We start from the raw sequence: 23,059 nt of genomic DNA, 5'->3' as shown, positions 1-23,059 counted from the left end.
AAAATTCAAGATTTAATTTTATCACCTTTCCATAAAGCACATTCTTTACCCTCCCTATACAGCATCTTTCACCTGTCGAAGAAGCTGCTGCTACTCAGTCGCCTTCTTTCCAGTTGAGACACAAAATGATTTTAAAAGCTTATCACAAACCATTCCTTTATCAAGCAAAAAAAATCCTCCATTAATTCAAGGGTGTCAGTTAGTATGTTGCCCTTCTGACAAGAACTCGCAGTTTTAACAAAATTAGCCGTCAGTTTGCTTACAAGGATATAGATAAATAAGGAGAGAATGTTTCAGCAAAAATTAGAATTCAAATTGGAAAAGTGTTATTTCACACAAAAGTCCACTATAGGAAAACAATTCTCCATTAGAATACAGAGTATTGTTAAATCCCACACTAGTGGAAAAGATTTTAGTATTTAGTATTTTACGGTATTTTAACTCATTTTTATATTACCTTCTATTGAGTTTTGTGTCCTGTTTTTCTACAGGGCAGAGCTTCAGAAAGAGCTTTAGGCACACAGGAGAGACTCACCTGAAAAAGCCAACCCAGAACTGCAAGAATCAGCAGCTTGTTCAGGAAACTCATCTCCTTATCTTCAGAAAGGACCATTAACCTGCCACACAGCAGGAGCAGCGGGAGAAAGTGTTAGACTTCAATAGCTCAATTCTAAGAAGGAAGTCCAAATCCCTCACCTTCTGATCATACTGTTTGTCACAATGTAGACATTCCCCATTTGTCTGCTGCAGAGCTGAAAGCACGTTCTATTTGCTTTGTGTGTATGCATCCAAATAACAGCTGTTTTAAGTTTACACTGGAAAAGCCAATGTTAAGTAACCCTCTAGAACATGCTTCAAATTTTCCTCCCATACATAAAAAAAAAACAAAACAAAAAAAACACTAGTGCATCATCTAGGCATGGAAAACTTTGTAGGCCATTACAAGGTTTAAAAATCACAGCTGCAGATTTAGAATGAAAGAGTCAGGGCTTAAAAAAATTTTATTTACTCAAAAAGCATATATTTAAACATTAATCTCAGAGTTTAAGATGTGCTCCCTTTTTATGTAAGGCAAGAAATGCTCATGATTTGCCCTAGTGTAAAAGATGTACCTTTTACAAGAATCTCAAGCTAGGGCCAGCATGCATCCTTAAATGCCATCTACCCCAACTATATGAGCATGTCTTCACAGAAGAGTTCTTGAACAGATGCCCTTTCCCAGGCTCTTACCTGTATACCTGCAGCAAGAGACAAAATACCTTCCTGTAGTAATCAAGAAAAGGAGCTATATGATCCACAAGGGAAAGGAACTCCACAATCCAAGGAACAGTGAGGACAGCACGTCGGTCTCGAATAGATTGTCTCAGAAGCTTCAACACATCCAGTACTGGCTGGGTCTTGATGGACAACAGAATTTAAAGCAGCAGCCTGAAGTTATCTTTTGATACTTGAAGAAAAATCTTATCTATATCACGGCTTTTCTTGCTAAAAATCATCTCTGCAAATATGAGTTGCCGTTTTGGCTAACGAACATTTTTCTCTGCACCTCACAGATAGAAACCATACCACAACAGCAACCACACGTCCGACAGTATTTTCAAAAGGAAAGTTCTAAGGCCATAAGCTTGACTGTGTACCAGTGAAATCAGGTTTAGCCCCTGCCTCCATGCACTCAGTGTGCCACATGGCTAGAAGCAGAGTGCAAAACTAACAAAAAACATTTCTAGTGGCTAGATTTTACTGCATACATACAAGCCTTCCTAGCTGAGTCTGAGTTCTGATATAACAGCCCCAGTTTGGCAGAGAAAATGGAAGACACGGTACCTCACCATCACCACATTGCTCTTTCTTTTCTGTCTTATGCAAACTTTTTTCCTTCCTTTGTCCGTAACCCCCATGACACGTAATGGGGCACAGACCAGAGTAATATAATTCTAGGAACTACTGGCTCACTACGAACTGACATCACTAATCCTAATCCATCATGCCTGCCAAATAAAGGTTCATGACAGATCTCTTGGAAGTGTTTGGTTTCTTACTCTGTTTCTTAAAGCTACTGCAGACTCTAGCAGGTCTCTAGTTGGCTGTTCCATGGTGCGATATGGCAAGAAAACAAGAAACCCCAGGAATTTGGCAAGGAGTCGCAGGCTTAATAGCACCACAGTGAAACGCTTCTTTTCACCCTGAAATGAAAAAAGGAAAAAAGCTGGGGCAATGCTACCCTAAACTGGCAAAGCAACTACCTACAATGCAACTTCCATCCCTTTCATGTAAAAGTACCACACAGCTTTGCCACTGCTTTTAATAACAGTACATTTCCAAAGTGCCCATATATTATAAACATACGTATTTAAAATTGCTTCTGCATCCACTGCTCCACTTGTAGTAGTAAGAAATCAATCTGAGAATGTTCTAAAACAAACAGCTGCTAAATCACACCTTCACAGTATTAACTTTGGAATCAGTGAGATGGTAGAAAGCCAATCTCATGATGCTTCCTTCATATGGTTACTGCTCTGCAAATTTCCACAAATCTTTGGCTGCTACTTTGCTAACACAGATAAGCTCCGAGACCTCTGCTAGGTACAGATGAGTGAAGGAGCATCTGAATAGGCACTACTGCAAATTCATTCTTACTGAAGTTTTTCTATCTGGAAGAGCAGCAAGGTGTCATTGCAACCAAGTGCCACAATTAAACCTGGTTATTTCATTGATGAAGCAGATCTGACATAGGGTACTAGTAAGCTAGAGGCTACCTCACAACAAATCACTTTTCAAACCATTGTGCATCATCTCGTAAGACACAGTTCCAAGAGTACCCTAAAGCACACAAGTAACTGGGAAGGGCCTCAGACATGTATAACCAAGTTAGATTGTCAAGTTACCACAAAAACAAACGAAGAGACTCTTGTCCTGCAAATACAACGGCAGACACTCCAAAAAACTTAAAAAGTACTTCTAAAGGAAGAAAATCCCATTTATAACTAAAACAACAGTTCTTTAGCTACATGAACAGTTCAGGGAATTCCTGCCAGATGTGTTTGCAAACAAGCTTACCTGTTCATCCATATCTGCTTCCCCATCACTGTGCTCATGCTCTATCAGAGTAAGGCCGTCTAGTTCGAGTATCTTCAGGCACAGGCTATCCACCAGGTGCTGATTGAACTGATAACTTCAGCAAAAGATGATGAGTCAGACTGGGCTGAAAACAGCAGTAAAACCTCAACTAACACTCTGCAATATTTCAAGCCTTTGTCACTGAATCATACCAAGCATCACAGATTTTATCTAGCCAATAACCTCCAAAGCATCATGCTGATAGTCAAGAAAGCAAGGGACAAGACTTCTGATGTTGTAATGCTGGCTGACCCCTTTCTCCATTCTTGTCTTTCGCTCCTTGGAACAGCCGCTGCTCAGCATGTCCCAGCATAATAAGAATGTGAATCTGTCCAATCAGAAGCTGTAAACCAACTGAACTTGGGTGAGCTGTGTTCTGTGAGAGACCTGAACCCATTAGGTGGAGTAGTATAAATAGCATCAGAATCGCTATCAGGAGATAATATTTAAAGACAGAAAATTACTACAATCTAACATAATGTTACACCCCTCCCTTGCCTGCTCTTCTACCTGGCCAGAACACATCTATTAGCATGTTCACAGTGCTGAGGAGCCAAGGACACTGTGGTATTTTACAGCTTGAAAGCATTCCTGTCATGCTCTGCTTAGCTTCCACCACCACCAAGCTCTCCAGACAACACCCTACTGTGAAAGAGGCACACTGGTGTTCCCTACTCCCCCCTCAACACTTCACCAAGGAAACAGTGACCACAGGTGGCTAACCTGCCTGCGCTGAGGATGAAGTCCCTGAAGAACTGCTGACACCCTGTGAACGAAGGGGGTGGGCAAGGTCCTCTGATGCTCTGAGGAACGACAAATCTTTCCTGCAGTCTCTTCAGCCGGCTCAGATTATCAGAGCCCAGCATATTAAGGACATCCTGGTCTGGGGTATCTCCCCAGCTTGTGCCACCACCAATAGGACCTTTACACATCTTCAGAAGAAAGGAAGAATAGGGAGGTGGAAATTCATAACCAAGCATTGTTTCACTTCACTACTAACCCCTTGCATTCCCCCTCTTTATGAGGCTTTTTTTTTTTTTTTTTTTTTTTTTTTTTTTTTTTAAGAGGGATACAAGAGCTGCTGAGAGTTAAGAAGACACAAATGAAAAACAGAAGTTCAGCACCTATGACTAATTTAATCCTGTTGATGTAGAGTCCATTCACCTTTTTTGCCCACAATCTCCTTTGAAAATGCACATCAGGCAGGATATTGCCAAGAAGATTTGGACTTAAGGAATTTTCAATATTCCAACAGTGTCCAGCCTGAATTTTGATCAATGTGTATGGACTAACACCCTTACATCATTTTTTTTGTCCCTCTTGCTGTCCAAAAGGAAACCCACAGATAAGTCATCACTTATAGTTAGAATACACTGAAGATTTATACTTCAACCAGAAGCGTTTTCTCTTTCTTCATTCCTCCAGCTACAATGATGTCAGATAGTCCTTGAAACTGGCCAAAAAATTGTACAAAAAAAACCCCAACTGTTACCCAGAAGAACCATAAATACTTTGCAGCTCCTGTACTCATGCTAGAGTCAAGAAACAATCATTAATATTATGGGGGAACATAACTGGGCACTCCTGCATTTGACACATATCGAAATACATACTATACGTTTTGAAAAATTATAACTGTTCTAATATTAGCAGGTGAAAGCAAAGAATGGAGAATGAAGTCTTAGATCTCATGATGTGCTCACTGAGCCTTAACTCTGGTTTACACAGGGCTTATCACCGACTTGTATTTCAAGAAAAGGAAGGAAATTCCCATCCTGAATATCTGGCTCTCCCAAATAATGTTCCATAAGAAAATCTCAAAATAAACCTGCAAGACACTTTTTTTTTTTTTCCTGGGCTGAGGAAGGGACAAAACAATATCGATGAACTTCCTCATGGAAAAACAAGTCATTTACCTGGATGAGCTGTTTCTGAAAAAGCCTGGCAAAGTGGCTGTGGTTGCAGGTTGCAGATAAGTGAGCCATCATAGCCCTGTGAAGAAAACATCACAAAATGCTGACTGCATCTCTGTAGTATGAAAAAGCATTTTGTCCTCAATTATACCAGAAGCACAAAACGACTGCTTTTAAGAAAACGATCTCCAGAACTCTTTACAAAGACAACATTACAGTGTCCTCCTTTGAATGAAGTGTCACAAGCACTGAACCCCATCTGCGACCATGGAAAGAAAAATTCTCCCTGGATTCTCCCTGAACACCTGCAGAGCTCTAGAAGAGATGAATAGATACTGTTCCTCCACTGCAAACATATAGTTTGTTTTCTTCCTAAATAACAGTTTCTGCTCCCACTCTCACCTGCACAGATCAGTGAGCTGAAAGTTCACATAGATGCAAGTAAGAAAGCAGCAGTAGCAGTACTTGCTATGCCCAAAGAGAAAAAAAAATTCTTGGTTTAGATCTCAGCCTTGTTTTGCTCCTCTGGTGAAAAGTCACCTTTACACATGTAATGTGAGTAGGCTGGAGGTTAAGACTAACACAGAAGTCTACAAGGCAAACGCTTTTCAGAGCTGAACAGTTTGTTTATAAATACTCTATTTTGATAGTATCAATAAACACAATTTGCTTTCCATAGAAACAGTCAAACTTGGCTTGTTTTCCAGGCCAAGAAACCAGAATTCCCTAAACTAGTTAGAAGAGCTAAGACATTCTAAACATGTAATATGCTTCTCTACACACAAAAGTAGTAGGGCACTGGAAATACAAAAGGCACACCAAAGTGCATATAACAACAATGTTCAGAGCACAACATACCAGTTTTGAGAGTGGCTCTCTCTACGGTTATGACCAGGGACAGAATTACACCAAGACTGATAAATTTATGACCTTGCCACCTATGCCTTGTTTAATGTAATAGTTGATACCCTTAAATCTAGTAGCAAGTTTACAGGAATAACATTTTCCCAAAAAAACGTAGCTCCCCTACAGATCATTGCAGACGGCCATTAGGAAGAACATGGAAATTCAAACACTGAGTCTAGTATGCTGCACCAGCAGTTCAGCTACATTAAAGAGTGCTGCAAAAACTATAGTTCAATTCTAGCTGAAGTTGCACTAGACTCTTACCTGATCTTGTTGCCCAGAACTCTTTCAAAGTCCCAGCCAGATTTTTCATGATTATCCTCCCATTCACGCAGTAATTCATAAAAGATATCCCTGTGAATCAAGATATTCAAGGGTATGAAATCCTGGTCTTCAAAATTTGAACAGTAACTGAATACTCAACCACTCATAAGTTCCCCAATGAGAATTTACTCCAGATAAAATAACTCAAGCCTCCAAGCCTTCAGATATCCTTAAAAAAATTCATTAACTTCAGTATTTCAGAGAGTTTCCATTTCCCCTGTCTTTGGCAGCAAGTGCTTAAACTCACACAGAATGACCAAAACACCCATTAAAATATACACTGATGACTGAGAAGCAGGAAAGAATAAGCCACATTTCACCTAAGAGGAAAGAAAAAAGGACCAAAACAATTTGCCAGCCTCCCCTCATCCCACTGCCATGGAAGAATACCAAGAGTATCAGCTCTGTTTGCAGAAGCAACCCACTAAGGTTACACACTGTACTGGTATCTACCAGCAGCCTCAGCAACTCCCGAAGAATTAACGTCTGAAGACATTATGCATTTAGCTCCTGCAGTCAAACAAAGATCAAGGCTTTAAAGAGTGAAAATGTCCAGGTTTTTCTACAGCATCCAGCATACAGACACTCTTAATGTCCTCTGTTCACAACTACAGAAAGACTATGCCTTGTGAGCCATAGAGTAGCACTAAAAGTAGCTTACCTTTGTTTTTTAAATATATGAAATGCTCTGTCACTGGGAAAGTTAGAGCGATTGTCAGTTTCTGGCTGGAAAGAAACAGATTGTACAGAGCAGGGCAGCAAGAGAGACACCTGTTGAAAATGTAAACACAGCCCTTAGACTACAGTAAGTCTCTAATTTATACAACAATTTGATACCTAGGAAAAACAGTGAAGAGTGATCAGGAAGCAGGAACCAATCAAGCTGTTCAGACAGTAACCAGCAGTTAGTAACTGGGAAATGACATACACCAACAGTTGCATAATGTACATGATGCTACTGAAGCGGAATCACTCCGTCTGATGGATGGGAGCTCCTTGTCTCTCTAAGCAATCTCTCCAGACCAGATTGCAACTAGCATTGATACAGAAACCAGAAAGAGCTATCTGCCACCAGTCAAAGCATATTTTGAGTGTGAGATTCTTCTGAGAACACAGGATAGCAGCTGGCAATTCCTGTATTATTCTTGTTTCTCCCACTTGAAAAGCATATGGCTTCAGTTAACAAAAAACCTTTACCATAGCTCAGCTATTCATGTGCCTTAGCCTCAGAACACCACACTTTCTTTGCCAATAGCAATCCCCATTTTTAAATGATGAAGGAAATGGGATACAGAATAAAGTAGGTATTCCTATCATCCAGCTTCAGTTCCCTAACTCAGATGATCAGACCAGGAAACCAATTTTCACAGGCTGCATTGTCTCCTCTGAAGCTTTATTTGCCTAAAAGGAGTTTGTAACTATGCATTTTGCCTAAAAGAAGTTATGTAGCTCCAAACTACCTCTTCCAAACTACATTCTGATATTGCATCCAAGCCACCATTCTGAGACCCATGTTTATTAGAGGAGAGTTTCACAAGCAAAACTTGGTCCTGTCAAAGTCACTGGGAGCTCTGTCATCAAGCCCTGGTTGAGGTCAGGGCCTGGAGTGCAATGTAAGGCTAGTCAGCAGCGATTTACAGCGACAGTCATTGGCCCTAGCAATTCACTGGCCCACTGACACAAAAAAAGTACCTTTTAGACCCTTCCCAAAGAAAATCGGACAAGACACACAAAATAGAAGGAATGCGATTTAACACTACAGCCATCATAAGATCAACAATGCAAAGGTATAAAACAACATTAACTGAGGGCTGCTAATTTTTACCTTGGCTGTGCTGCTTTCATAAGCCTGCCTGAGCCTCTCGTGCAAGGTGGGAGAAAAAGATGCAATCCGTTCATTTTCAGCCAAGAGCTTCAGTGTCCCCTTTTCTAAATGGGAAATAATTCTGCCAAGACAACATCCATAAAACCCACAGACAGACATAAAACAATACTATGATCAGACCTGAAGAGATGCTCATTTTTATAAAGTATCAAGTGAAGAGTGCTAAGCCCCAGGCACCCAGATCAAACCCTACTGGCATCTGAAGGGCCCACTATAAGCATCACCTCAAGCCGTACAAAGAAACAAGTCTATTGCCATCTTCCTCCATTCCGTCTATATCTAACACAGCTACTTCACTAAATTACGACCACTTTTTAACTGTTCTCATCTCCTAACTTTTCCATTCCTGCCCAGGCACTGAAGCTTAGGAGACAGATCAGTGTAAGGAAAACTCCTAGATATTCAAATTCAGACCAAGGGGTTTTTTTGTTTGGTTGGGTTTTTTTGTTGTTGTTTTTGTTTTTTAAAACAAGAAAATTAAACACACCAGGCCTGTAAGTTGTAAAGCTTTAAAATCCAAGCACATTTGTTTCATCTCATACACATCTGCAGATGTAGACAGAAGAGAAAAAAAAAAAACTCAACTCACTCATACTGATAATCCAAGACTTGAACAGCAAAATAAACACAGTTGTGCACATTTCGGAAATGCTGTTTCCTTGATGCATCTAAGAAGGAAAAAGAAGAAACATGAGACAACAGCATCTCTCACCATTTATAAACTAAATAACCAGCAGTTAGCTCTTGAGGAAGGTAGGAACTGTCATATCCAAAGAGTTAAATGGTTTTCCAGAAACAGCATTCAATTTCTAGCTGTTCTGATTCCCTGGCACATGAATAGAAAAATCTAGACCCATCTTCCCTATTCCAAAGGCAACTAAGTTATTTAATGCTGTATGAGAAAGAAAAGATCACTTCTCAACCTTTTGGCCAACAGTGGCATCAAGTTTAAGTCTGTATTTGCCAGAAAACAAATCCAAATATTATGCATCTATATGGATGGTTCCCACATGCCCAAATCTATAGTCCAACCTCAACTTAAAAATAAAATTAAAAAAAATTCACAGGTCAACAGCACTTTTGATTTGCTAGGAATAAAGGATCCAACATACCCCTCCTTCTCTTTGAAAGTTTGTTTTAGCAAATAATCACAACAAATTTTGTGCTACTGCAGAAAGCTAGATTCATATCGTATCTAGCAACCCTGCTTTAAACTCATGTTGCAGAAGCTCGATGCTCAAACATGTATGATTTGGGTTAACATCTCAGATCAGGCCCACAGAGGTAATGAGGCGCTTCTACGGAATTCAAGACCGATTGTCCAAGCTAAAGGCAACTACTCTTCTATTTTACATCAGCATTGCATGGAAGTAACATTCTTTCTGTTCAGTGCTATTGCTGACCTTCACTTCTTTCATTGACTTCAAGGTCGCTCTCCCCATCTTCTGCAGAAGTGCCTTTAGACGTTAACAGCTGCAGAACAAAAAAGAGCTCCAGAAAAATATTTGGTACCAGATTTTCTGGAAGAGAGGAAATAAGATACTAAATGTAGATATTCAGCATTGATCTGCTTCAATAAATGAAAGTAAAAAAAAAAGATAACTACTCTATCCAGGGTCAGCAGAAAACTCCCTCCCACACACAGCTGTAGTGTATGTCTATATGGGAATTACAGGATGGACATGTTAGGGAAATCTAGTGTCTCAAATTTACACCTTTGAATATGAATGTACAATTTCAGCCTTCTACAACTCTGAGTACTATGTCAGGTTCATCTACTTCCCTGAGCTTTTGCCTAGGACCCAATTATTTCAATAATTCTGTTGACTTGGTTTATTTGCCTAGGTGCTACTTGTTTGTACATTGAAACTAACCCACAATTTTTACTTCTCATCCACCTCCTTTCATCCCAAGGGACATGCAAGTTCAAAGCTCACAGAAAGGTTAGTCTGACATCTTCTGGGTCTTCACCTGCTATACAAGATGAATAGAGCTGCGCCAGACACTCCAACTGTTTCTTGCAGGAAACTTTAGCAGGATTTGCACAGGTCACCAGGTGGCTTTCAGTGGAGAGGCTACCACTACGAGCATAGCCAGGTTTAGTAGGAGTACCAGGATCAAGAGACAGCCCTGCAGGAGAAGACGCCTGGTGCAGCAGCTTGCATCTGAAATTCAAGATCAGCAATACACCATGTGACTGACACAGCAGTCACATGGTAAGAAGAGGTCTTTCTCACGCAGTAGTACAGTGTAAAGGAATTCCTGCAATATGTAACCATGTCATGTATACTGCCTAAGACTGCTTTTACCAGGTATGATACTAATTCAACCTATCTTTTCCTTAATGAGAAAAGGTCTTAGGGCTAACAGTCAAAAGAGTCAAAAGAACTAGATTCAAATTCCAACTCTGATGACACAATGTGGTGCTTTGGCTAAATTATCTAACTTACGTGGTTGCTTTTTCTCATATAAACTGATTATTTGTTAAGTATATTGAATCCATTAGAGTCTAGGTCCTAAGACTTTTTTTTGCACGTACCTACGTAATTTTGATAGCCAAACACTTTGTAAAATCTATGAAAATAAAGTTCACGGCAAGACTCCAAGATATATTTACGTTAATGATGCCTGCAGAAGATCCAGTACTGCTAAGTGGAAAGGCAAAGCAATAGCTGACATAATCCAACTGAACAAACAACATGAACAAACTACTTTAATTACTAGATTCTAAATCAACAACAGTCACTCAGTTAAAGACATAGGTATTGTTGAAAATATACCTACGAAGGCCATGCAAAATGCAGCAGCAGTGGCATACAAAAGACAAGTGAGGAAGATGAAAGCCAGTAACAGCAATATTAAACAATCATTAAAAGATCTCAACAGAACAGCTACACTTCAAACATTGCACCCACCTCTTGTCACAATGTTTCTGTTTCTACAGTCTCAAAAGCAAAATCTTTAAGAGTCAATTTAAAAACTGTGGGCAAGACTAGAAAGGGTGCTTTTGTTTGTTTTTAACTGAGGCAAAGAACTTTTTCTGTTGGCCTAACTTGGAACCACTGCAATGAAGAAGGAAATAGACCCAACACGTGAGTAAAAGGGTTATTTACCTACCAACATCCTTCGTCTACCTTGCCTGAAACATAAATGCCTTGCTGACATAACTGAACCAAATTATTTGCTATTTGTCACTTCCTAAACCCACTAATGTCAGATTCTAACAAAGTCGTGAAATGTCCGTGCTAAGGCAGAAGTGAAGCAGAGTCTAACTCATCACGAATTGCACTCTTGCCACTGCTCAAAGTGACCCAGATTGGTTTGTGGTTGTGCTGGTTTTGTACCACTCATCCCCACCACTGCTGAGGATACAACAGCAGCTCCCAGCTCCAAGTACTGCCTCTTTCAAATCAATCATGATGGGCCTGATCAAGCCCACACAATACCATTTGGCCTACTTTAGTTTATATGGATTAGTGGAACATTTCAGATATAATTCAGACAGGAATATGTGCTTCACTGAAGTGCATAGAGCCAGGTTCAAATCCTGAGCAGTTCTGCTAGAGGTCCAAAATTTAAAGAAAGCGCGAACAGCAGCTCAGGAGAACCTCATGGGTCTGTTTCAGTATTACGGACCCAATTCTGGTCCCACGGAGGTGGGCTGAAAGGCTAAGCAGGAAAAGAATTTCACCAGTAAACAAACACCTGACTCTTCCTAGAACTGGCTTGAATAAGATCACACAGTCTGATCACGCAGTAACCAAAAAGTAATGTTAAATACTTGAGAAAGGTCTCTTATTTTAAGGACTCGTATGACAATTGTTTCAACCAAATTGATCAAAAATGACAAGCTTGGGGAAGCAAGACTTCCTTAAAAGAAATCGCTGTAGGTAGCTGCAGCCGTAGGATAACTATACCAACAAGGGATTTCTCCCTTACTAGCTCAGTTCTCACACATCCTAAGAAGTTTCCCTAAGGAGTGGAGGGAAAAAAAAAAGATAGAGAACACTGACAGTTCTGTCAACAATTTTAACTATTAGTTTCTCTATTATTGTATTTTGCTGCCCCCCCAAGCATCAATCTTCACAGAGCAACAGTGGTATCATTTTACTTACAAAGAACAAAAGTTACACAGTAGCTGAATGGTAGAGACAAAATCTGAAGCCAGACTTTACCTCATCTCCTAGCACACAAAATTTTAGATAGATAGCTGAAGTAGCAACTTTAAAAACAGAAATTCATGCTCTCCATGTCCCATTTTCCCTGAGTGAAAGCTTGTGTTACCTTGTTAATAGTTTTGCAAGGCAGACAAAACACTTTACCCGAATTTGCATCATTAACTCATTTTCTTCAAGGCAAACTACGCCCTCCATCACAGGCGATATCTTCAAAAACAGCCTAATTACACTAGCACAAACTCTCTTATATCACCTACGCAAGTCTAAGGAAAGCTGGACAGCCACATGTCCTAGCCCAAGAAAAGGCCATCTTATAAAAGCAGTGAGGAGTGACTAAATTCTTCATGAAAAAGTCACAGTCATTGCTGCAGAGTGAGCACATCTTTAAAATGAGAAGCGTAAGCTAAAATGCACTATTATCCTAGTCTGATAACAGATTCATACTTGGTTTTAGACCAGTTACAGTTTAAAGTTACCAATATCCATTCTGAATAATCTTCTGGTCATTCTCACTCTTATACAAGTACCATCTTAAAATAAGAGAAATAGAATCAAGTCCATCACCACCCTCTCAGACTGTACCTTTCTTTCCTCAGCATCTCCCTCTCCTCTTGAAGGCTGCTCCCTACCACAGAAGTAAGATTTCCCTCCTGGATGGCAGTAAAGGCCTCAAGGCTTGTCCCAGACGGAAATCGAGCAGCTGGTGACTGACTGACAGGTGTAGAAGTGAAGCACATCTTTGGTTTTGAGAGGGGGCGCTCGGCACTTACAGGAGTTGGGTTGATTCGCCTTGATGGTTTGCTTTTGCTGGAAAAGAATGAAGTCTATTGAAATTTAAAAAATAATAAAAAAATATAGGTCACAGAACAAAGATGCATGCAACTCTTCCTGAAGAGCCTAACACTAAAGTAAAATGGATAAGGAGGTAAGGAGTCACGACAATGAATTCCTAGCTGTGCCCATAGCTGCCGGCTTTATCCTAGTCACTGAATAGGAAGCAAGTACCCACAGAACTACGGACTGTGAAAAGTAGCCTAGCACCCTTTGCTGTGAACACAACTATCAGTTACTAAGTCACAAAGCAGATAACACAGTACCACTCAACTCTTCTAAATTGCCTTGTTCAAAAGCATTTCTAGTTTGGGAGGAGAAGACGTGCCTTGTTTTAGCAACAGTTCAATTCAGCAGCAATTTCTAAATGACTAAATGACCTTAAAAAGAAAAAAAAATCAAGATGTAGTTGTCCATGATGAGGAGTCCAGGCTCCTAAGCCACCATCAGCCCCTTAAGTTTAGGGAAAACCACTCTTTGTGCATAGCTACCAAGACTGGTTCTTGAGGAATAGGCTCTGTAATGCAGTAAGAGGCATTGGGGAAAACAGAAACAGCAACAAAGCATTACATTTCTCAAGAAAATGCCGATTACTACATATTAATTGCAATAAGGGTCTCAAAAATCACTCTTGCATTGTTCCTACCTACAGCATGACCACCTCCCCACCCCAGCCTACACACACAAACACACCCCGACATACTTTTTTCCTATTTGGGCATACTGCAACTGATGAGAACTTACTACACTGGAAATGCATCATATCTCCTTTGGCCAAAGCACCATTTAGAGCACCATACAGACAGTCACACACTAGGCAGCCAGCCTAAAGAAGCCTTTCAGAAACAGAACTTCTGTACGGGCCCTTCTATCAATTTTCAGCTGGAATTTTTCATTCCTGACTTGAAGACATCACCTTGCCCTTAGAGCAAATAAGCTAACATGAAAGCATTATATCTGGTAATGAGGATTTTCGAGAGTAAAACCCCAAGAAAAAGAGGAAAGGGTTGAGACAACCTCAAAACAGAGGCTTGTCCAGAGCTAAGGCAAAGTCACCTAGGAAACCAGTTCTTGCCGGGAACCAAAGAGAACACAGGCATTACCTTAGCCTTTTTGTCCATAACCACATTACATAAACAAAGCCATATACTAACAGCCATTACCAAATGTCACAGAATGTCAATTTAAAAGCTTTTTTGTAGTATCAGTAAAGCTTAAGAGCCTTTCAGTTGCTCTTCATTAGCAATTCCTATTATACTGAATGACAGACGTGAAGAGCCAAGATAATGCTGATTCGTTAGAATACACAAGGACAAGGTTGTGCTTAGCTTCCCATCAGCTACCCTGTGACCAGCTGAACTATAGGCAGCAGCACAAGTGAGAGGCTTAAGAGGAATTTGCACGAGTTCATGGAGCAGAATACTCCATGAACTACATAGACCTATTGTAGCAATTTTCCCCTACATGGCAACGTGTTACAAAACAGTTCCAGCCAAGGGGAATTAGAAACCAGCCTCCAGATACTGTTTATTACAGCACCTTTTTATCTGGACATGCAGAACAGGATGAGCTAGTCAAGAAATAGTAACCTGCAGCACAATCAGAACAAAAGAGCAAGGCAGACTTGCTCTTACTTTGTCCAGCCAGAGGCAGCATCCATGGGCGGAAACTCTTCCAAATTGTTGAGATTTAACTGTCTGGGTGGGGATCTGGCAGAAACAAGAGGCACTTCATTCCGCTTCCTTCTCCCTGTGCTCCATGATGTACTCTCACTTTTTCCATCTTCATCCTCAGCCAAGGAACGTCCTAGGTCCCGAACTACCTGTCGGCCAGAGGCACCGACTGAGCTGTTGCCTTTCCTTCTGCCTCGCCTCACCGGTGGGGCTTCAGGCATGGGTGTAAGGAAGCTCCCCAAGCTCGCCTTCTGCGATGAGCGCTTCTCACTGTGGTTAAGCACAGGGCTGTACCCAAAGCTTGGGCTGCTAGTGGAGACCATGCTAGGGAAGTCACTGCAAGGACTAGACAGGTTTGACCCAGAAAAGGAAGAGGAGCCACTGGATGCAGCAGCAGGAGAAAAGCTGGTATCTGTGGTGCAGGAGGTCACCGAAGTCCTTTCAGAAAAGAGCTGCACCCGGCTGCTGTTTGATCCTGTTGTGTGACCTGCCCTCCTTTCTGATCCTGTCCTTTGATTTCCATGGGCTTTGGAATTTGGGGTTTTAGCAGGAGTAGAGGGTCCATTAGTCAGGATCTGGCTGGTCTGCTCCCTTAAAAAATTCAGCAGAAAAGGCACAAAGTCTTTCTGAAGCAAACTAAGAGATACCAGCTTCTCATGGATGTGGTTCTCCTATAAGGAAAAAGGACAAAGTGTTACTGAAAAATGCTACCTGAGTCTTTCCACATGCCTTAGTAGAAACTGTCAGATTAAAGAACAATATGATTAGTCAAAGCAGGTCACTGAAATTCAGGTGACCTTAGCACTGGTCACATATCTGAAACCTAGCCTCCAAACAAATCATTTGGCATTGGTATTCAGATGGAGTCAATCATTTTGGTCTGACTGGGAATCAGCAGAACTGTTCCACAGAAACCTCCATAATATTTACTGAGGATAAAGCCAAAAAGAACTTGAAGTAACTGGCACCTCTAACTCCAGTCTTCCAAAGACAGACATCAATAGCATGATGCAGCTAATTCTAATATAAAAATCCATACAAATCTGTAACTTCTCTGTTCCAGTAATACCACCTGCTTCCACAGAGGGGTGCTAAAATAAGACTTGTTTAAGCACTTTCAGTCTTGTAGCACCAAGCACGAGCAAAACTGCTTTTCCATTTTCTATCAGTTAATTCTGCTCCCTTGCCAAGTCACAGAGGTCTGAACTGAGACCGTGCAGCTTTAAGACACAAAGTTTTTATTCCAGAAACCTAAACAAAAAAACAGAATCAATACATTCAAAAATCTAAACATAGTTGCTATCTGACAAGGGTATAATATCCGGACAAAATTAAAAAGACCTCATGTTATAAGCACAGTTCACAACTTTGTACACTAAGTAAGATTTCTTCTGTTCTTAATACTGCACTACGCTTCTGTTTCCTCTCAAGGGGATTCCACAACATTGGCAATAGTAACAAAAGAAGCTCTCAAGAGGCAGCAACTTACCTCTTGTTAATATTAAAATCATTGCACACACGCTCCCATTTCATTTATAATCATATATCCACTATATAAAAGGTAAAGAGAGCAAATGCTACTTCTGAAGGAACTGTTCGGATGCAAGCTGGCAGTAAAGCCATGGCCGTGACTGCTCCTGCAATCCTCCAGGCACCACTGCTGAACCAATGGTTTGGAAGTCTGAAACCAGGTCAGCTTCCCAGTGAAGTACGCAGCTCTGACACAGCCTGGATAACAAACCAAGCAGCCAAAACTCACTGCTTTAGCACTCTTATATTTTGTGAAGAACGACAGGATCAGAGTACAAACCCTATCAAGAGTTCGAAAACAACTGCAGCCCAAAACTGGCAGGAAAGCTAGAGCAAGACATACTCTGCTATTTCCTTGAGTGCCTACCTGGGCTTAACACAGAGGCAAAAGGACAGAAATCACAGTCTGTGCTACGCACAAGGCCAGGCTGTTTCTCATATTCCTTCAAAGTAAGACCTGTTTTCGCCCATCCTTCCCCGTGAAAGCCAACAGAGTTCAGCGCATCCACCGCAGGACGTCCTGTTGGCAGTTACCAGCTGCAAGCCTTCCACTCACCTTCTTCCTCTGAAGCAACTGAGCTGCTCCCAGCAACGTAAGGCAGCTGTCAGCTCCCTGTTTGCAACTGCAAACTTCTCAGTTAGTAATCAGAGCCTACGCATCCCTCACCCAGGCAGCAGAAACTGAACCATCTGCTCTCAAGGTCCGTAACCTCGACCAAGCTCCACAGCCCGCTCCTGGCTCAGTTTGAAAAATATCAAACATAAAATATTGGTCCCTTCTTTCCTAAGGAGTTTAGAAAGACATCCAGGCTTGACTAGCTCAAATGGGTGACAGCTTAACCAGCGGCAAGTTTGGATTTAAACCAACACTGGGTAAGATGTTCTGAGGTGCTCAGGCAGGAGACGCTTTGACTCAAAATCTTGCTTCCCTGCACCATGCCCGAGACACAAGCGCTCGCAGCCCGCGAAGCCCGGCCCGCCCCGGCCCACCGACGGCAGCTCCCGGCCCTGGAAGCCGCTTTCCGAGGGCGAGGCGGGGCGAGCAACAAGTGAGCTCTCGGTGCCGCCGCCTCCCTCCGCGCCGCGACACCGGCCCGCCGGGCGCCTCGGTGCTCGGGCCGCGACCGCGGCGCACAGGCCGCCCTTTGCCTCCGCCTCCGGCGCCGGGGCGCTGCGGGCCGCGCCCGGGCCGGGCCTCGCGGCAGCGCCTCCGCGGCTGCGGCTCGGGCCCCCGGGAGGGGGGGGGGGGGGGGCGGCGGTCCCGCGCGGAGCCCCGCGGAGCCCCGCGGGCGGGCGGGGCGCCCGGCGGCCTGCTCGGCGCGGCCCGGGCGCTGAGGCGGCGCCGCCCCGCGCGTTACCTCGGGCGGGCGGTGGCCGGGGCCCTGCCGCAGCCACCGCACCACGGCGCTGGCCGCCACCTCCCCGCGCAGCAGCAGCTCCAAAACGGCCGCCATTCCCGGCCCCGCCGCCGCCGCCGCCGAGCAGGCGCACAAGGCGGCGCGGGAGCTCGGCGCGGGGCGGCGCGGGCGCCCCCGGGGGCGGGGCCGGGCCGGGCCGGGCCGGGCGCGCGCGGCGGGAGCGGGGGCGGGGGCGGGGCCGGCGGGCGGCGCGGGCCGGGCCGGGCCCGGGGCCGGGGCCGGGCCCCCTCCCCATGTCAACAAGCGGGGCGCGGGGCGCCTGCGCCGCCGCCGCGCGCGTCTTTTCCTCTCATGCGCGGTATTTGCTTCCCCAGCAGGGCTCGGCGCCCGGCCTAGCGGCGGCGGCCCGCGGGCCGCGGCGGCGGCGGGAGGCGGGAGGGGGCGCGGCGCGGCGCCCCCCGCGGCGGCGGCGGCGGCGGCGGCGGCGCCCGGGGGCGGCGGCGGAGGATGGCCGAGGACTCGCCCAAGCGGCGCAAGGCCAACTTCAACGAGGCGGAGACGGAGGTGCTGATCGAGCAGGTGCTGAAGCACGAGCAGCTGCTGTTCGCGGCGGGGCCGGGCCGCGCCTCGCCGGGCCAGAAGCGCCGGGTGTGGGAGCTGATCCGCCACAAGGTGAACCCGGTGGCCGCCTGCCCCCGCGACGTGGAGGACCTCAAGAAGCGCTGGCGGGACCTCAAGCGCCGCGACCGCAGCAAGCTCTGCCGCCTCTCGCAGGGCTGCGCGCCGCCGGGCCCCGCCGCCGCCCTCGGCCTCCTGCTGGCCCCCGAGGAGCTGCCGCCCGCCGCCGCCGCGCCGCCGCCCGAGCTCCGCCACCCCCGCGGCGGCGGCTGCGGCGCCCTGCTGCCCGCCGACGCCGTGCCCGTGCCCATCGTGGGCGGCATCGACACGCTGGAGCTGCCCGGCGCCGCCGTGGGCCACATGGGTGAGTCCGCGCGGGGGGGGGGGGAGGCTTCTCGCCCGCCGTGAAAACCCAGAAATGCCTTAAAAAAAAATCAAAAAATCAGCGGGCGGCTTCTACTCCCGGCCGTAAGAAGGCGCCGGAGCGGCAGGTAGGAGCAGCCGCTCCCTCGGGGCGCCAGGCCCGGCCGGCGGGCGCTCCCGCAGGTGCGAAAAGCCGCGCGGCTGCGGCCCGCGGGCGCTGAGCGGCTTCTAGCAGTCGCGGTGTTTCTGCCGCACCAGGACTTGCTCCCGCGCGCAAAGCAGCGCGTGAGCGAGCTTGAAACGCTTTCTGTGTTCTGGCACTCGAAACTTGGCTCCTCTGGAGGGAGGAGTAAGGAGTCCGTAGTAAGCGACCGCACGGTTAACCGGTGAGTTTGTCTTTACGTTTTCTCCCTCGGAAGAGGCAGTCGTATTCTAAAAGCTTCAAAGGTAACACGGTACAAGAGTACTGCTGTAGAGTCTTAGCTCGAGAACTAATGTTTGTGCTTAGCGGATAAGAAGAAATGTCATTGACCACAGAGGTAAAGACATTTCTCACTGACTCTTCTTCACTTTCCTTCTCTCTCCATCTCCTCTAGGACTTAACGATGATCCTGGCCCATCTCATCAATCCAGTCTTGAAAAGATGAACTTAAAAGAAGAAATTGTAGTGAAAGTGGTAGAGCCAGAAGAAAGCTCTGAGGACATGGCGGTGGTTCCGCCTGGCCAGGAACAGCTGCCTTTTCTGGGGACGATGAGTGGTGGTTCCTCTGGGAAAGTAAAAGCCAAAACAAAAGGCAGGTCCCAGGCAGACCAAAATGAAATTACTGAAGAGGACCTAGTGCAGATTCAGCAGACCCAGATGCAGGTGATCCAGTCTGGCTTTGACAGTGTCAACCACAATCTTCGGCTACTGCAGCAAGGCATGCAAGATCTCAGCAACAGCCTCAGCATCATGGCGCATACACTTGTTGCTATAAAAAATGTCTATGTGAAAAACAACACTGGCCCGACCACGTATGCCACCACCTCAACTCAGACCACAGCTGGGTACCTGAGCCCAGGTTCTCCCCAGGTCTCCCCCGCCGAGGACAGGGGGAGAGCGCAGGTGGCTGGAGGCAGCAGCAGAAGCAGCAGCTGCAGTTCCAGCTCCATGTCACAGGAACCGGGTCCTTCAGAGTTTCCTAGACCCCCCCTGAGAACCATTAAGAAAGAACATCCAAATGGCTGCTACTACTTCTGCTTTGCAGATGTGTAAAAACTTGAATATATGTAAAGTGACTGTGGTGTCAGGTGCTGTTGTATGTTCTGCTCCGGCCTGTGACTTTGAAGGAGCAAAGTGGACTAGCCTCCCGCATTTTTTCCCAGTGGGAAACATTTCACTATAGGTGGCATTAAACACTAATTACCACTCCCCTGTTTGTTAACTCTGATGCAGTTGGCTAATATTTTTCTTCTGTTATCCTTACCCTCTTACTCTCTTTAAAAAAAAATCAGATTTATTTTGACTAAGACTCTTGTCTGTATCATCCTTTGTTTAATGTGACCTTTTGAAAAATAAAAGGCCTGAGAGTGGGGTGAAAAAGTAACATGGTTACTAGCTAGCAGGAGCTGAGGGTTAAACCAGTTGTTTAGTTTTTTTGATCAAACAAATGACAGTAGCAGTTGATTTTAAAATACTTGCTTTTTTAATTGTAATTTGGGGCAGTGTTAGTTTTTATTAAAAAAAAAAAAAAAAGTCTGAGCTGTGCAAGGCATCACAGGAACGGTCTGGCATATCTGCTTGCTCTAGGAATGGTTAGGACTGAGCTGTTGATTCATGAATGTACTTCTCAGAATTCATACAACATTGTTCCATCTGGTCATTGTTCATTTCCAGCTCATCAAATGCACCTTCTCCGCAGAGGTATTTTGCTTTATTGCACTGGCAGGGCAGGCTATTTCTTGTCACATGATTAAAACAGAGAAATATAGCAAAAATAATAACTGATGAGTGATGCCTGTTTTTGGTATGGAATAACTTCTGCTGGTGCAGTTTGTAAGAAGGCTGCATTTTCATCCGCTCTTGCAAGCCTTCTGGAATCAAGTACCACGTAGTCTGACATAGAGAGGGCAGAAAGGTTTCCATATTCTGTTGTGCATGAAACTGAAGTTAGCCTTGGTGCTAAACAAATTACAGGAGGTAGGGGTGGACCTCACTCCAGACAGAACAAATGCTGGAGCATAGCATATGAACGCTAGCTTGTGAAGAGACACTTTCGTCTTCTCCTATCAGAGAGATTAGTAAAAACCTTTATTCCCCTAACTCTATGCCCTAGAAAGAATTAAGGAGTTTGAGCAAAAAGTAATATGGAAGTGCCCACTCTGAAACAAGCATAAAGGAACTATTTTATTCTGACGTGAACAAGAAAAATTTCCTTTTTACATTTAGATAGGAGGAAACTATTGTCACTGAAGCTACTCTTAAGATATGTTTAAGATTTATGTATCGCTGTTATGCTGCACTGAAAAAAATCAAAATTTGCAGAGGTGCTGTGTTCATTTGTCCAATGTACTTATAAATCTCATCTGCAATTTTATCCTATGACCTGAAAAAATCATTCAGGTCCTCTTCTTAAGCATATGTCACCAACATTAAAGTTCTCTCTATATAAATTTGGCCTAGAGTAACATCCAGCTGCCTCTAGTTTTCCAGTGCTACAGGAGTTTAGCTAAAGTAAATGCTACATAGAAGGGAAGTGCTCTTCCCTTCAAGTACCTCTTTCCTAGCAGAGCATGAACATCTAAGCATAGGATATGTCATTTTTGCAGTCAGCTTTGACAGAGCGCTAAGCCATATGGAAATACAAGATTATTTCCACTAATCTTAGGGGAATTAGACTATTTAAATTGTGATAAACCTAGGAGGCAACAGTAGCTGCTAGCACAAAGGAATAATGCAAGGAAATTTCCCATCCTCAATTACACCCTGTTTTAGAATGTTTACCTCCAATTAAGAAATCTCACTTGAGGTCTATGGAAAGTCTGATCACAAACATACATATGTAGCTCAAAAACTGACAGCTGCTGCTTAATGAAAAATGAACACAGAGCAGTCACATTGTTAGCAAGTGCTTCCTTCAGTGCCATAGATGATAGTGTAAAAGAGGCAAACAGCTCACAAAATATTAAAGCCCATACATGTAAAGTGCATTGCTGACTGGGATTAACACACAGGCTATACCCTGAACAACAAGGGGTTCTTCTTTGCAGGTTTTCCCTACAGAAGCAGATGTGGGTAACAGATACCACTCTTGTCCTTGCTTAAAAAAAAAAAAAACACCAACCAACCAGAAAAAGAACCAAAAAGAAAAAAAGACTACCATTTAAATTTGGTGGGTTTCTTTTTTTTCTTTTTTTTTCTTTTTTTTTGAGCCTATATTGGAAAGCTTTCCATACTAACCTGTTGGAAGCATTTTTATTTCTCCCCCCTCAGTAGAGATGGGTAACTGAAAAAGGTACCCTTCATTCACGGTTTGTTCTCATAGTCAAAGAAGCAATTAATACTACTGGGATATTCCAGATAGATGAGCGAAATGGGATCTCAAGCTTGCCTGATCTGTCTGGGCAGTGGTTTGAGCTCGTCCAGGCTGTGACAGCTAGTTCTTACATGTTCAGCATTTTTTTCAAGCCATTTCTCCGGTTGTTGTCTTGAATTTCGTATACTGCAGTGTATGTGTACTACGTAGGTTTCCCATGTCTGAGTACAATTTTAAGCTGCTGTCCACGTGCAGGGAAGTATCAAGATCCTATGACCAGAGCGAGCGGACTGGATCGCTTGTATTAACGAAGGTGACGGGCCTGGCAATGCTAAACAGTACTTCAGCAGTCGGACAGCTAGCAGCCCTCAGCACGGGTCTGCCATCGCACCCGTCTTCCTGTCTTGGTTCTCTCTACGTGGCTGGTCAGTCACGCTGCTTACAAGTGGCCAGGTTCAGACCACTCTTCACTTCTGATGGGATCCATATTTATGTAAGATTTTAAACAGAGAAAGACACTGAGCGGCCAGTGCGCAGTATAGAGTGTGTAAATTTATTATGTTGATCTTCATACCGCTCGCTTGCTATTTCTTTGTGTGCCCGTGTGACCAACGGATGGTGATGGGAACACCAAAAGCACACACCCGCCAGGCGCATGCCATTACACTTCTGTCTGCTCATAACTCAAGATTAAACGTCATTTTCTTGCAATGTTTCTGACTAAGTGAATTCCTGATTTGTTTCCTGTTGTGAAGTGATTTGAGCTATCGACATAAATGACAACAGGTAATGACCAGGTCACGAAGATTAGTGGAAACACTGCCAATGGTTTGAACAGCGGAAGAGCT

At 44.2% G+C, this 23,059-nt stretch overlaps 2 protein-coding genes across 2 annotated transcripts in view; one reads left to right on the top strand and one right to left on the bottom strand.

Annotated features, from left to right (window-relative positions):
• Positions 1–17,813, bottom strand: part of CDAN1 (codanin 1) — a 32,013-nt gene extending 14,200 nt beyond the window's left edge. The window contains exons 1-15 of the mRNA XM_062577789.1: positions 17,716–17,813; positions 14,789–15,498; positions 12,906–13,130; positions 10,117–10,310; positions 9,549–9,665; positions 8,735–8,813; positions 8,086–8,206; positions 6,922–7,031; positions 6,201–6,290; positions 5,034–5,109; positions 3,841–4,049; positions 3,058–3,172; positions 2,040–2,183; positions 1,231–1,397; positions 536–617 (exon numbers count right to left, since the gene is read on the bottom strand). Coding sequence (XP_062433773.1) covers positions 536–617; positions 1,231–1,397; positions 2,040–2,183; positions 3,058–3,172; positions 3,841–4,049; positions 5,034–5,109; positions 6,201–6,290; positions 6,922–7,031; positions 8,086–8,206; positions 8,735–8,813; positions 9,549–9,665; positions 10,117–10,310; positions 12,906–13,130; positions 14,789–15,498; positions 17,716–17,811 — 2,535 coding nt within the window. The 5' untranslated portion in view covers positions 17,812–17,813. The remainder of the gene's footprint in view (positions 1–535; positions 618–1,230; positions 1,398–2,039; positions 2,184–3,057; positions 3,173–3,840; positions 4,050–5,033; positions 5,110–6,200; positions 6,291–6,921; positions 7,032–8,085; positions 8,207–8,734; positions 8,814–9,548; positions 9,666–10,116; positions 10,311–12,905; positions 13,131–14,788; positions 15,499–17,715) is intronic.
• A 385-nt stretch (positions 17,814–18,198) lies between these two features.
• LOC134140699 (uncharacterized) lies at positions 18,199–20,207 on the top strand. The gene is made up of 2 exons (XM_062576251.1): positions 18,199–18,697; positions 19,293–20,207. The coding sequence occupies exons 1-2, from the start codon at positions 18,223–18,225 to the stop codon at positions 19,949–19,951; spliced, it is 1,134 nt and encodes a 377-aa protein (XP_062432235.1). The 5' UTR covers positions 18,199–18,222; the 3' UTR covers positions 19,952–20,207.
• The last annotated feature ends 2,852 nt before the right edge of the window (positions 20,208–23,059 follow it).

This window comes from Rhea pennata, chromosome 5 (assembly GCF_028389875.1).
Source record: "Rhea pennata isolate bPtePen1 chromosome 5, bPtePen1.pri, whole genome shotgun sequence".
NCBI classification, from domain to species: domain Eukaryota; kingdom Metazoa; phylum Chordata; class Aves; order Rheiformes; family Rheidae; genus Rhea; species Rhea pennata.
Note: the sequence above shows the minus strand (reverse complement) of the source record. Positions and strands in the feature narration are given on the sequence as shown.

What these genes read in the sequence shown, in the direction of transcription:
- LOC134140699 (XM_062576251.1), top strand. Translation starts at nt 18,223, where the DNA reads ATGGCCGAGGACTCGCCCAAGCGGCGCAAGGCCAACTTCAACGAGGCG. An exon ending in CGCCGCCGTGGGCCACATGG is followed by an intron (nt 18,698 to 19,292) that starts GTGAGTCCGCGC and finishes CATCTCCTCTAG; the next exon opens with GACTTAACGATGATCCTGGC.